The sequence below is a fragment of the Suillus bovinus genome (assembly GCF_016758785.1).
Source record: "Suillus bovinus strain UH-Sbo-P2 chromosome Unknown EDB93scaffold_16, whole genome shotgun sequence".
NCBI classification, from domain to species: Eukaryota; Fungi; Basidiomycota; class Agaricomycetes; order Boletales; family Suillaceae; genus Suillus; species Suillus bovinus.
The window spans coordinates 1-13058 of record NW_024542072.1 but is presented as its reverse complement, the minus strand read 5'-3'; the positions used below and the strand labels follow the sequence as shown (position 1 = coordinate 13058).

General features: G+C 46.5%; 5 protein-coding genes across 5 annotated transcripts; 4 read left to right on the top strand and 1 right to left on the bottom strand.

The window, feature by feature from the left end:
* Positions 1-1208: 1208 nt before the first annotated feature.
* Positions 1209-2225, top strand: EDB93DRAFT_1082497 (uncharacterized protein; the record flags this gene model as incomplete). Its single annotated transcript, XM_041445690.1, has 1 exon — positions 1209-2225. The coding sequence occupies one exon, from the start codon at positions 1209-1211 to the stop codon at positions 2223-2225; it is 1017 nt and encodes a 338-aa protein (XP_041309287.1).
* Positions 2226-4991: 2766 nt separating this feature from the next.
* On the top strand, positions 4992-5624 carry EDB93DRAFT_1248704 (uncharacterized protein; the record flags this gene model as incomplete). The annotated part of the gene is made up of 1 exon (XM_041452752.1): positions 4992-5624. One exon carries the CDS (start codon positions 4992-4994, stop codon positions 5622-5624), a length of 633 nt encoding a protein of 210 aa, XP_041309286.1.
* Positions 5625-6551: 927 nt separating this feature from the next.
* On the top strand, positions 6552-8125 carry EDB93DRAFT_1248703 (uncharacterized protein; the record flags this gene model as incomplete). The annotated part of the gene is made up of 6 exons (XM_041452751.1): positions 6552-6659; positions 6894-7398; positions 7449-7486; positions 7537-7725; positions 7787-7918; positions 7961-8125. 6 exons carry the CDS (start codon positions 6552-6554, stop codon positions 8123-8125), a joined length of 1137 nt encoding a protein of 378 aa, XP_041309285.1.
* Positions 8126-8623: 498 nt separating this feature from the next.
* EDB93DRAFT_1073036 (uncharacterized protein) lies at positions 8624-8779 on the top strand (the record flags this gene model as incomplete). The annotated part of the gene is made up of 1 exon (XM_041445000.1): positions 8624-8779. A coding segment is annotated over one exon (156 nt), but the record flags the coding sequence as incomplete, so codon positions are not given.
* A 3067-nt stretch (positions 8780-11846) lies between these two features.
* Positions 11847-13048, bottom strand: EDB93DRAFT_1248702 (uncharacterized protein; the record flags this gene model as incomplete). The annotated part of the gene is made up of 5 exons (XM_041452750.1): positions 11847-11940; positions 11989-12158; positions 12210-12404; positions 12455-12610; positions 12659-13048. 5 exons carry the CDS (start codon positions 13046-13048, stop codon positions 11847-11849), a joined length of 1005 nt encoding a protein of 334 aa, XP_041309283.1.
* Between the last annotated feature and the right edge of the window lie 10 nt (positions 13049-13058).

Sequence of the window (13058 nt, the reverse complement as noted above, 5' to 3'; positions counted from 1 at the left end):
CACCAAGGACTCCAGCGTCACTCACCATCTAAGTCAGCCTCGGACATCTTGGAATTCACGGATGTAGTTCCACTGCAGCGATCCCGCAATCTACCTCAGAATTTGGATGCTAGTGTTGGTATGGGTCAGGGATTTGGTGTTGGGGGTGACTCGCAATTCGATGCTCAAGCTGGGGATTCCATGGATACCAACTTAGACGGAGACCTTGCAGGAAACTCACCTCCACCTAATGAGGAATGGTATGAGGGTGCAGCCAAGTGCTATTCTCAGGATGGCGTCACATTTCTGGATCTTTTTGATGCCGACGAGCATGCAGATTACAGGAAGGAGAACCTGTTTTATCCATTCACATCAAGGGAAGAGTGGGAGATCGCCGACTTCCTCCTGCGTTCTGCCCTTAGCATGGCAGCAATCAATAAGATTTTGCAGCTCTCTATGGTACATACCTTCCTTGTTTCTTTCACACTTCGATCATGACATTACCTCGCAGATAAAATGATTACAACTGTCGTTCAATAATGCCAAAGATTTGCTAAGTCGGGCTGAAATGCTGCCAAAGGGACCGAGCTGGAAATGCCAACTCATTCCCTCGCTTCATGGCACAAAGAGCCCAATCCGACTATTCTGGAGGGACCCAGTCGAGTGTTTAGAGAGTCTCTTCAGTAATCCCCTCTTCACAACCAACTTGACTTTATCCCTTATCATATTTACAAGACTGCAGCACAGCTCCTGCGTGTGTATTCGGAATGGTTGATGGGTGACGCTGCTTGGAGCATCCAGGTACGTGCTGTTGATGAACTGACGATGCGCACCATCTCACAAGACTGTAGGATCAACTGCCCCAAGGCGCAACAATCCTTGGCACCGTGCTTTTGTCTCACAAGACCAATGTCACAACAATGACAGGTGCCAGGGTTGCACACCCGCTTCTGCTAGGCCTTGCCAATATTTGCATGCGCACTCGTACAAAGCTCTCGTCCAAGGTGTTCATGCTCGCAGCTCTCCTCCCTATCCCGCAGTACTTACACCCCAATCAACGCATGCAGGGTATGCTCAAGGATTGTCTCATCCACAAATGTCTTTCAATTGTTTTGCAGCCCCTGATGAAAGCCGCCGAACTTGGAATCATGATGTCTGACCCAGTGGGAAACATCTGTCACTGTTTTACTCCCCTTGCTGCATCCATTGTTGATACTCCTGAAGCATGTATGCTCGCATGTGTGCGGGGTAAAACTTCTCCATTTACACTGGCATTGTATCTGCAGTTTGGGGACAACTTTCGTCACCCTGCACGTACACGTGCCATCACTCTCGAGCAGCTCGCCAGTGTCGATGTTGATCCCAACGATCTCAAAGCTTTTTTTGCTGCATGCGCAGAATTCTGGCTAAATAGTGTCTTCACACCTTTCTGGAAGAACTGGCGGTTCGGTGATCCTGCAATCTTCCTTACACCGGAAGCTCTGCATCACTGGCACAAGCAATTCTATGACCACAACGTGCAGTGGTGTCTTGTAGTTCTTGGAGCGGTGGAATTCGATTTCCAGATCTCAATATTGCAACCTGTCACAGGCTATCGCCATTTCTCCAATGACATCTCCAAACTGAAACAGGTCACGGGCAGAGTCCACCGCGATATACAGTGTTATATCGTTGGACTCATTGTTGGTGCAGCCCCTCATCGATTTGTGGTTGTAATTCGTGCTTTGATGGATGTCCGGTACTTAGCGCAGTCTCCCTCACCTGATGACAGCATACTGGAATCTATCGACAGATTGCTCGCAATATCTCATGATAACAAGGATGTCATTATGACCCTAGGCGCTCAGATGGGTATGAAGAGAGTCATCAAAAATTGGCACATACCCAAGCTGGAGCTCATGCAGAGCATTACCGCTAGCATGTCCCAAGTTGGTGCCCTCATCCAGTGGTCTGCGGATGCGACCGAACACGCACATGTCTCTGAAATCAAGGATCCAGCACGGCGCACGAACAACAACAATTACAATCCTCAAATTTGTTGTCACTTAGATCGAGCAGAGAAGCTGCATCATTTTGCAATTGCTACGACTCTTAAGAGCCTTCCCGCTGATCCCGATCTCGAAGAACTTCGTGAGCATGAAAATTCAATATTCCTGATCTGCAGTACACTCTCTCAGACTTCCTTCAACGCGATGCAAAGAACGGAGATGGAGTTTTTGGGGTGGGGGTCCCAAGAAGATCGCTGATCAACCATCCCTTGAATATGCCTTTTGAGCATGTTCAAATATGGCACACTGTTTGCTTGCAGCAAGTTTGTCTCCACGATCCCAGTGTTGTTTTACCTGCGCAAACCATGCATGCCTCTCCTGCACGTATTGGGTGGTCAAAAGGCCAAAAGGATGTTGCCATTCTCAATGTCGATAGCACATATGATTGGCCAAAGTCTGGGTTAAAGGGTGAGCTCTTTAGTACTCGTATACATTTTGATTAACCCTGACACCTTTCCCCTCTCTTGAAGGTCACGCCATCTGCGAATTGCAGCTTATCATGCGCCCAATATCTCGATGAGGCTCATGTGTCACATGGCGTGATCAATACCTTTGCTATGTGCGCAGATTGAAGATTGGTGCGGTTGATCCCGTCACCGAGATGCACATATTGACATGCGCAAAACATGCCAACGGTACTCTGGTGGGAGATGTAGTTCCTCTGATGCAACTTCGAGCATTCATCAACATTATCCCAAGACTGGGTACTGTAGTGGACTCTTGATTGACTAAGTCTACTTCCACACATTATCATTCCTCGTTCTATTTGAATAAGTACTTTGATAAGCAAATGTATGATACCCTGTACTCTGCATTGCAAGGATAGATACCAGCTGCTGGATCATTTTGTTTCTTAGTACACTACTATGACATGCTATTTCATCTACTCCATGTGGAAACTCTGGTCTGGGAAGTTCGATCGAAGATGCACCAAACTCAGGCTCAAGGCCCATGCCACTGTGTGGCAACTGTGCACTAGCCTGAGGGAGCGCTTGCTCAACAAACTTGCCAACCATTCAGATGGACAGGCGAATTGTCATTGTAGGGTACATTGGTCCGCAGTACTCATTCAATACTCCATAGTGCTGACTGGTCTTGACTCTGAATCCATTAGACGCCATGACATCTGACCTGCTCGCTCACCAAACTTCCCCAACTTCACTTGCGACTACTTCATTTGACCTTTATCTCTGTGGCCCTTCACTCAGTTCGATGGGTTGCCCGCCTGAGGGTGGTCGCATGAATGATCTCATCAAAGACCTCCTCAGATCAGAGCTGGAAGGCCATGTCATCTTTGAAAGCGACCTGAACATCAAACACAGTGCCAGCCTTTTCCACCACTTCATTCCCAAATCCTTGTTGAAGACTAAGCATATCGCAAAGATAAAATACTATGGCAAAAAGAACGGACCACCAGTATATTTCCAGGGTGCGTGGAACTTCAATCGAACAAAAAAGCCCAAAGCGAACAAAAATAACAGTGACTCCGGGTCAGACAACTTGGATGATCAATCTCGCACTAGCACAGAAGTCACTAACACCAATACTGAGGCCTTTGATTCTCAGGGTTCTGTGTTAATGTCTCAAGACACGGATGGCACCTGGAGCCGCGATGAATACAATGGGACCACAGAGCCAGGATCAAAGAGGGCACGTAAGCCTTCATCGACTGAGAAAGACTTACAGTACCTCTTCAATGCTGTTCAGTACGCCCTGCACCGTAAATTGAATATGAGGGCCAAACTTCCCTTCCAAATATCGAACATCAAATGATACTGGTCTGCAGAGTTTGCCAACTCACCAATACCAGACCCTTACAACACCCAAAAGCCTGATCTTGCTCTGTTTTACTACAAGAGTAAAGTTTTTGAGAAAACATGGACAGACATCCTGAGTTTTGTTGAGCATACATCCTCTGATTTTAGCGAGAGGCGTGACCTAGGAGTGTACTGGGGGTCCACCACCAAAGCATATCTCATCATGCGAGAACAGCTGTGGTGTCGCTTCATCCTCTCATTCTTTATCTCTGCCGAACAACTTTACGCCCATTTTTGCGACCGCTCAGGCCTCATTATAACTCTTCCAACTCCCATCCAATCGTCACCTGCCCATGTCGCTGATGCAATCGCTACTCTCTCATTAGCGGATCCGAGCCTCTTGGGTCTCAACCCCACAGTCCATATGTGCATCCCTTCTTGCAAGGGTAATCACATCAACCTAGCAGTGGGGGCAATTGGTTGGGTTACCAACAATGCTGGTAAAATATACTCAATTATGGCTGTTCTATGGAAGAGCCAGGGTCTATTTTGTCGTGGAACGGTATGTTACCGCGTTCGGGATCCTGTAGATGGGGAAGAATATGCATTGAAAGATTGTTGGGTGGCCAAGGCAAAGAGATACCACGAAGTAGACGTCCTTGAGAGGGTCAAGGGCATCCCTAATGTGGTCCAACTCGTAGACCATTGGGATGTCCTATTCAACGGAGAGCCTGACTGCACAGCCCGCATTTAGGATGGATATGGTATCCTGCCTGAGGACAGGCCAGACAAGAGATTCATCAATAGGTATCACCGGCACCTTCTCTTGACCCCCTGCAGAGATCCGTTATGGCACTTCAGCTCCAGAAAGGAACTGATTTGCGCCTTTCGCGATTTCGTGGTCAGTGAGTTCAGTTTCATGCATTGATTTGTTGTATCATTTAACATTTTACCTATAGCTCATGAAATGATGATCCAACAACGAGTTCTACATGGAGACCTTAGCCCAAACAATCTTATCATCCATGAAGGTGTTGGGTACTTCATCAATTTTGACCATGCGTCAATCATGAAGGAGGGTGAGACATTTACTATTTTGTTTGGTACCATAAGTTTGAACGTGGAGTTCGCGGTTCTCGTTATTGATTGTTGATCCCACTATTGCAGGGAACTGTGCCATATATTTCTATGCGCATTTTGAAAAAAAATGTCAAAGAATGCTGACATCCTCAAGAAGTCAAAGACGAGCATCAACACCAGCAGCATTGCTCAGCTGAAACTGGTTGAGCACAACCCCAGCGATGACCTTGAGTCACTGTTCTACATTTTCTTCGAATTCATCTTGAAGTATGGAGGTGCACATGGTGCAGTTGCTCCGACTTGGGATAAGGCAACTATGCCATGGGCGGAAGCTTACAGGAATTTGGGTGCTACAAGCGGTTTGCTTGCCACCTTTTTGGCAAAGAAGGGTGCCATGTCCGAGAGCGATATCCTGATAGACAGGGTATCAGACTACTTTTCAGAATTCAAGCCCATTATTGACGAATGGCGCACAAGAATTTATCATATGGAGTCCAATCTCGACGGGGCCATTGTTCACGATCACATCTTCCAAATGCTCGTCAAATTCATTATGAAACTTGACGATGAAAAACCCACTCCATTGCCCTCTCCAGTAGATCCCCCTGGTGCTCCCCCCAGTGCTCCCCCCAGTGCTCCCCCTAATGCTCCCCCTGGTGCTCCCCCTGGTGCCCCAAGTCATACCAGTGCTCCCCCCACAGCAGGGCCTTCGCTCTGTCGTTCATTAAGGCTCAGCACACTAGCAGGCCGGACCTCATGATGCTGGCAGGGACTGGCACAATTTCCTGTTACTGGAATATCCACATACCTCGCTATACATTTATCCTTCCCTATGGTACTCCCTTATTGCACTACACCATCATGATTATGTAACATTGATTATGTCATGTTCATGGGCCGATAAGTTCATACATGATATAGTCATCTGCTCTGATACATGCCTCCAAGGAAGAAGCCCAGGCATTTTTCTCCAGATTTCGAGGCGACTGCTCAGTGAAGCTCAAGACCTAATTGTGGTGTTTGCAGCCATGCAGCACAACTGCAAAAAGTTGGAGAAATGGTTGCTGCCCCAACAAGGAAACGACTGAAGGGTGACGATCTTCAAATCAGCAGCTCAGAAGAAAATCCTATGGCGCCTTCACAGCTTCAGAAAGGGAAAAGAAATGTAATATGAATTTATTTTGACTATGTTTAAGCTAATTTTTTCAGCCTTCTGCAAAACCTTGCAGCATTCCCAAGACGAAACAGAACAAATGCAGGATAACAGGAAGCAGTCAGCATCCTCAGGCCCCTACTTCCCATCCGAATCCATATGTGGCTCACCCTTCCGAAAGGTTCAGATTCAAGGAAACACAGTCCAGTGGTTGCGAAATGGTTGAGCGGCACATGGGTCAGCCAGACACAAGCTGTGAGAGGGAGCCAAGTCATGAGAGGGAGTCCGTGGAACATGATAGTGGTCGCCAGAAGGACAGGCAGGATAGTACGGATGATGACAGGGAGTTTCTGCCCTGCTCTCATGAACGTGATGAGTCTGATGATGACAATGCTGACCGCGATTTTCACAGCAATACGCAGATGTAAGTGTTCTTCTGTGTCGCTTATGTGCTTCCTGATATTGTGTTCTCATTGCAGTGATAGAGATGTTGGCCAGGACATGCTTCATTGAATGGACGACACAGGCGACACAATGGATTTCGACAAAAATCTGGACCAATCTTTTCCTGACAATGAAGCTCGGGGGGATTCTCAACAAGTAGATCCGGATGGCGAGGCCACAGATACAGAGCAGGATGAGGTATTTGCATTTTCCCTCTCAATTCCTGCATTGATTATATGTACTCGAGGTTTATGATATTCTCGAGTGTCATCATGCAAAGAACGGGCAGTGCAAAGCTCCTTCACCACACTATTTATCTAAGGGGAAGGCAAGGGAATATGCAGGTACTTTCAATCACTCAGAATCCCCTCAGCGCCCATCCCAACATGGTTGTTCTAAATCTTCTCGCCCACACTCTCCTCAACGCATCAGGCCCTCAAAGTACCCTCGTCGATACCCTTTATCTGGAGGAGTTTCTGCTGTTCGATCAGTTCACAACAATCATCTCAGCAAGTCAGATATGCACGTGCTTCATCCTTGCATACACAGTCTCCTCTTTGGCGCCCATCTCGACCAGTTACTTCGTCAAGTCGCAGTCACATGCAGCCCACCTCTCATGGATGCTCTCCGTCACGCTCTCTATCTGAGTCTACTCTGGCTGAAAACTGTGAACGCTCTTGCAGTGCTACACCCAAAGACGCTCGTCGATCTGGCAATGGCAAGTGGAAGGTCAAGACAAGCCAGGAGAACCCTTTGAAGCTAGGATTCTATCCACCCACTTGGCAAGTATTCCTGCAGGCGGCAAAGTTAGAGATGCGGTTGCAGGCCGTTCTATCCCACCCAATTCCAGAGTCCCAGGACACCCTCAGCCTGGCTCGAGAAGTCTTGGACACCGTGCTATGGATATACCACGAGAAGAAGAATAAACTCGAGAGAGGTATATGCTCCTTACACCACTGTCTACCATTCTCATGTATTTTTTTCAAGGTTACTTTCCAGAGTACGACATTGAGATGTGCTGGCTGGTATGTTCTTACTTTATTAATGGCGAATGCACTCGCTGATAGTTGATGAGCTGTGTGATGACCTCTTCACGTTCCGCACAGAGCTCAAAAAGGTCATTATCCCTATTGCAAAAAGGGCATATGATATCTCCTCACAGGGCTCCGCGATGCGAAAGGAGGAGGCTCAAAAGCATGTCACCGCAACTGCTGCTAGGCTCCTCAAGAGCGGTGACTACCTCCGGCTCCCTGACTCATCTGATGTAGGTCGTGACTCCTAGTAATAGCACAATTTACATTTAATTCTCGCAAAGAAAATTCAAGAATTTCACATCGCAGGCTCTCAAGGACGCTTGTCTCGAATTCTACTACAGCAACAGCAAGAAAGCACTAAAGAACACAAATGAATTCCACCGCACAATCCCCATCAATGTGATGCTTCTTGTAGCAGCAGTGGTATGCTTGTTTTTTTTCCTTTCGTCACTGATGATTCGACAGTTGAAGGGCATTATCTCTGGCTTTCGGGAGACTGGCACTGACAAGGTTCCTGATCTCACCACTGAGCAGTGCAGGATCCACTTTTTCAATCTATGGAAATCAGTTGACAAACTGCTCGACATTCCGGAGCACTGCGATGAACTTGAAGACATGTTGGACCAATAGGCTAGGATTGGCATGGGCGACTTTGATGAGTATGCAGCTGGGAGTGCAACGGGCAGCGACACGGAGGACATTAACATCATACTTTAATTACCATGTTTTTGTTAGACAATCATTACAGGTTATGTGAGCCTTACAAGGCGCTATGTCATGTTATCTGTGTGAAGCCTGTGATTAAATGTATCCTTGGTGCACTCTGTATTGTCTGTACACTTTGTATTGTCTGTATTGTCTGTACAGTGTGTGTTGTCTGTACAGCCTGTAATGAGATGTACAGATTGTAGGAGCATGTGACATCATTGTAAAGGGGAGACTTCCTTGTGTAACTGTAATGTCTGTACAATAATGTACAATCTTGTACAGTATTGTACAGGTGCCCCCTAGTTTGCTGATGCTTTCTCAGCGGTCAATTTTGATAATCATCTTGTTGCAGGTGTACATGTAGCCCAAGTTTGCGCTATTTTCACCCTACCTCGCCAGTTCGGTGCATATTCCAGAGCCCTCGCCTACGTCGAGTGGTTCACTCCTTTCAAACCACCAGACCCTGTTTCTCGAATGCGACAGGTCTCGCGCTCAACACGACAACTTTGCTGCAATGCCGCTGTAATCCACGTTGATGAAATTGTGCAGCCGTGCCACCTTATACCAAAGATGGGACCAACAGTAGATTTGAGGTTGAGAAGTGGAAATGCATATGAGGTGGCGAACGATTTTTATTTCAACAAGTTCATTGATGGCGAAATGTTTTGCGCATGTGTTATAAGTAATTAGATACAACAATGTGTAGCTCCTGTAGCTACCTGTAGCTAGGGTGGTAACTATATAGCCGCATATAGCTTGCCTTTAGACTATATAACACTATATAGGACAATGTAGTGTAAGGTGTGACTACATAGTGCTATATAGCTGTCACTCAGGCTATGGCATTTAGGGTTTTTTACTGATGAAGCTGGAATGGAAGATCATGTATGGGAACTACAGAGAGGTCCTTATGGTATGAAACAAGGTGGCCTCATCTGGAATTGTACCATGAATAGTGTGATGCTTTCCTGGGGTTTTACACAGCTTCAGTGTGAGCACTGCATATACTATCGGTGAAACGATGCTGGTATTCTCCTCGTGGCAACTCACGTCGACGATTTCTTTACCATTGGAAGTACAAAGGACATCATTTCACAATTCAAGTCTCAACTTTGTATGAAATGGACAGTGTCGGACCTTGGTGAGGCGCGTTTTTGCCTAGGTATCGCGCTCAACCGAGATTGTCCCTCCCGCACAATAAGACTCTCCCAAAGCGCGCTCATTGATAAAATTGTTAAGCAATTCGGACTTACCGATGCCATCCCCATCACCACCCCCATGGAACCAGGCTTGCACCTTTCCCGCAAGGACCATGCACCAACCACTGATGATGAGCGCGACTTGATCAGCCACACGCCATATTGCTCGCTCGAAGGGTCACTCATGTACCTGGCGATCGGAACACGACCTGATATCGCTTATGCAGTACAACAGCTCTGTAAGTTCCTGGACAGTTATGGTCGTGCTCATTGGGAAGCTGCAAAGCACGTTGTACATTCCTTAAGAGGATGCATGAGACTTGCCTTGTCCTTGGAGTGTTACAACTTGGATGGTATCTGTTGGCGATGCTCAAACAGAGCGTGTGTCGTCAACGGTCAAGGACGTCCTTGGGCTAGCCCAAGGTTAGGGGTCTTACTTGGCGAGGCTTCGGCAAGTAAGATTTGACGCCTATGTCCAAATCAGGTAGCTTATGTCAAGCGGGTGCTAGATGATGAGCTGTATCTGCCAAGGCTTACGACACCCGAAGGTTAATCGTAAGATCGTCGTTAATTAGAAGGACAGGAGTCCGACTAGTTAACAGGGGCTTTGCTCGTCGACGAAGTCGATGAGTAAAGATCGAGACTAAGGACTTATCCATGAAGAGCAGATAAGAAGATAGAATATAGACTGCTGGCTAGGCAGAAGGAATCACTCTGGTGAGAGTAGGAGGTCAAGAACCAAGTAGATTCAAGTTAGAGAATATAGTACATGGTAGTGAGTTTATATAGAGGAGAGGAAGCGTATTAGTGAGTGATAACTTGTACTACCAAGAGAGGTAAGCGGTCAAGGGTAAGACCATAAAAGGAGAGCACGTTCGAGGTAGGACACAAGTGAACATGAACGTGTTGATAAGAAAGTGAGTCAGAGATCGAAATAAGAAGTGAAACACGCAGGGGCACAATTGTGCAACTGCAGAACTAAGTATAAGTACACATGCGCAACTGCGCACCGAGTCATAGATCAAGAAAGGAAACTGGGCGAAGGGGACGCAGCATACGTCGTATCATAGGTTACCATCTGGACGGTAAGGGCGATGGGACTGTCCACAGGATCAGTCAGGTGGTGGGATGGAGCATGGGTATGCTTCGTCATCAAAAGGGTCTGGCCAGATGTACTGGCTTTGTTGAAGCAACAGGTAGAGAGTGAAAGGAAATGCGAGGATGATGAGGATAACAAGGGCGAGGTCGGGGTAAGGGTGTGATGTGAGGGCTGATACGAGGAGAATGAGGAGAAAAATGGTAGGGGCCCAAGCGTCTAGATGTTCTTGTAACACGGAGGTGAACACACTGCATGGCTCCTCGGATACACGGACAGTGACTTGGTGAGTTGCGTGGACACTTGGCACTCTGTTAGCGGATATTGTTGCACCCTTGGCACCGGCGTCATCACATGGAGTGCACGTCAACAAAAGACGGTCTCCCTCTCCACTTGTGAAGCGGAATATGTGGCAGCTTCGGAGGCCGCCTGCGAGATCAAATGGCTTAGAACACTCCTCGGTGAGCTCAAATTCACACAATTAGCCGCCACTCCCCTACTATGCGATAACAATGGCAGTATCATCTTGTCCGAGGACTCCTCGTTCCACGCACAAGTTAAGCAAATCAACATTAAGTATCATTCAATCCGGCAGCATGTTGAGCAAGGTCGTTTGAAGCTACACTACATGAGGTCGAAGGACAATCTCATGGATATTTTCACAAAAGTGCTCCCCCGCAAAGACTTCAAACGTCTCCGGGCATGTTTAGGACTCCGGTAAAGCAATTGAGGAGGAGTTATACATGATGTTCGCATCGAGGAGGAGTGTTAGCACACGTCATGTGCATGTGAGCGATACAAACATCGTTTGCAGAGTTTAGAGGTTGGAATACCAACCACGGACAACATATATATATCTTACCTTCCATCATTCCCATCTTCCCTCAGTCCATTACATCAGACTGAGTGTAAGTCGCTCATTATCATCACACCGTACCTAGATTACTCACATATCACTCATACATCAGGAAAACCCTCCCCAGACAAATTTACTTAAAGATGTAACATTAGAACTAATCCTGCGTTATTATATCTAAATTTTACAAATTCAAGTTTTAGCTAGCTTAGGTCGGTTTTTTTACCCCCTAATAAGAACACAAGAATTAGCAACTATTTTCACTAATTCAAACACATTAGCATGACTTTTAGAATTGATTTTTTGATCTTAGACGAGGGTTCCAACCAAATCAGACAGAATAAGATACAAGAACAAAATTAAATTTGATTAAAAATGGGTATATGGGCAGTAGGTTAATTTAAATAACAGTGCGCGCTATGACCAACTGGGAGACTATGTATCAGCTTCACAATTCCATATTGTACACTATGAAAACGAGCGGGGGATGATTCAGTCTTCTTCCATATTGTTGAGGTCAAGTAACTCAAATGCTTCGAGCTCAGCAGCATGGCCACCGGCAGTGGCGCAGCTGTATTGCAACTTCCTGCAAGCAAAGTGAGCATTGAGGCAATACTACCTAAGTGGAACTCACTGTGCAGCCTCATAGATGTTGGCCATCATACAGTGGAATTTTGCAGGTGCGTCCTTCTTCAGGTTTTCCAGGAACCTGACATGGTAGTTGTATGTCTCGCTGAATAAATTTCCTGTAAAGTTGAATTTCGATGATGAACCTTGCAACTTCCACAGAAGGGCTGCATACACCTTTGCAACGAGTTAAACAGCACATCTGTACAATGACGACAAGCACATTACCGCAGTTGCAACCAATGCCAGCAAAGGGATAGGGACTTTGGGGTGCTGGCCTTTGTTGTTGGTGATTTCGACGAAGTGTTCCGCAAATTTGATGGCAATGGATTTCGAGCTATGAAAGAGCTGCCGATATATTAGGAAAATTAAGAGTTCACCGTGGTAGGGCTTCTTTCCAATGGGCGAAGCCTCATTATTGATCTGTATAATTTCAACAATGTCAGTAGTACAGGCAAGGGGAGAGATCTCACATCAAACTTCAAGGTGTATATATATGCAAACTTATCCAATAGCCTTCTCACTGCAGCTTTCCCAGTATCAGTGTGTCCAAGGCGAAAGTAACCATCGGCATGTGCACATGCATCTTCCTTCAGCTCACGGCGCAATATTGGAACACGAGCATCCACCTCGCATATGGTTAGAGACTGATATGAAAAGGTGCGAGTTGAACTCACCAAGCTACTGAGTTGTGACGCATACCGTTTGTCTGATTGAAGATGTTCTTTGATTGAATGTGCACCACGTTTTTTGGCGACTACTATCAATGCTTGCAGTGCGACTTGGTTCTTGTCGACCAGTTCAGGATAGCCGTTGGCGAAATAAAGGTGGCACTTGACTTCCACAATTGTGGACTGAAGAACTCTATGAGTCTCTAAGTTCTGATCAAGTAATTTCACCTTTCCGCTTTCTGTTTTAATGAGCAAGGCGATACTCCGAGTCTTCGCGTCAGAAGTAAGTTTCTGAGTCGGTGCAGTGCCTTCATTGTCAGAAAGTTGAAATTCTGATGAGTCACCACCAGTCGAGCGATCTTCAATGGACTCCAAAACTGCACATTCGACATCCATATTGGCCCAG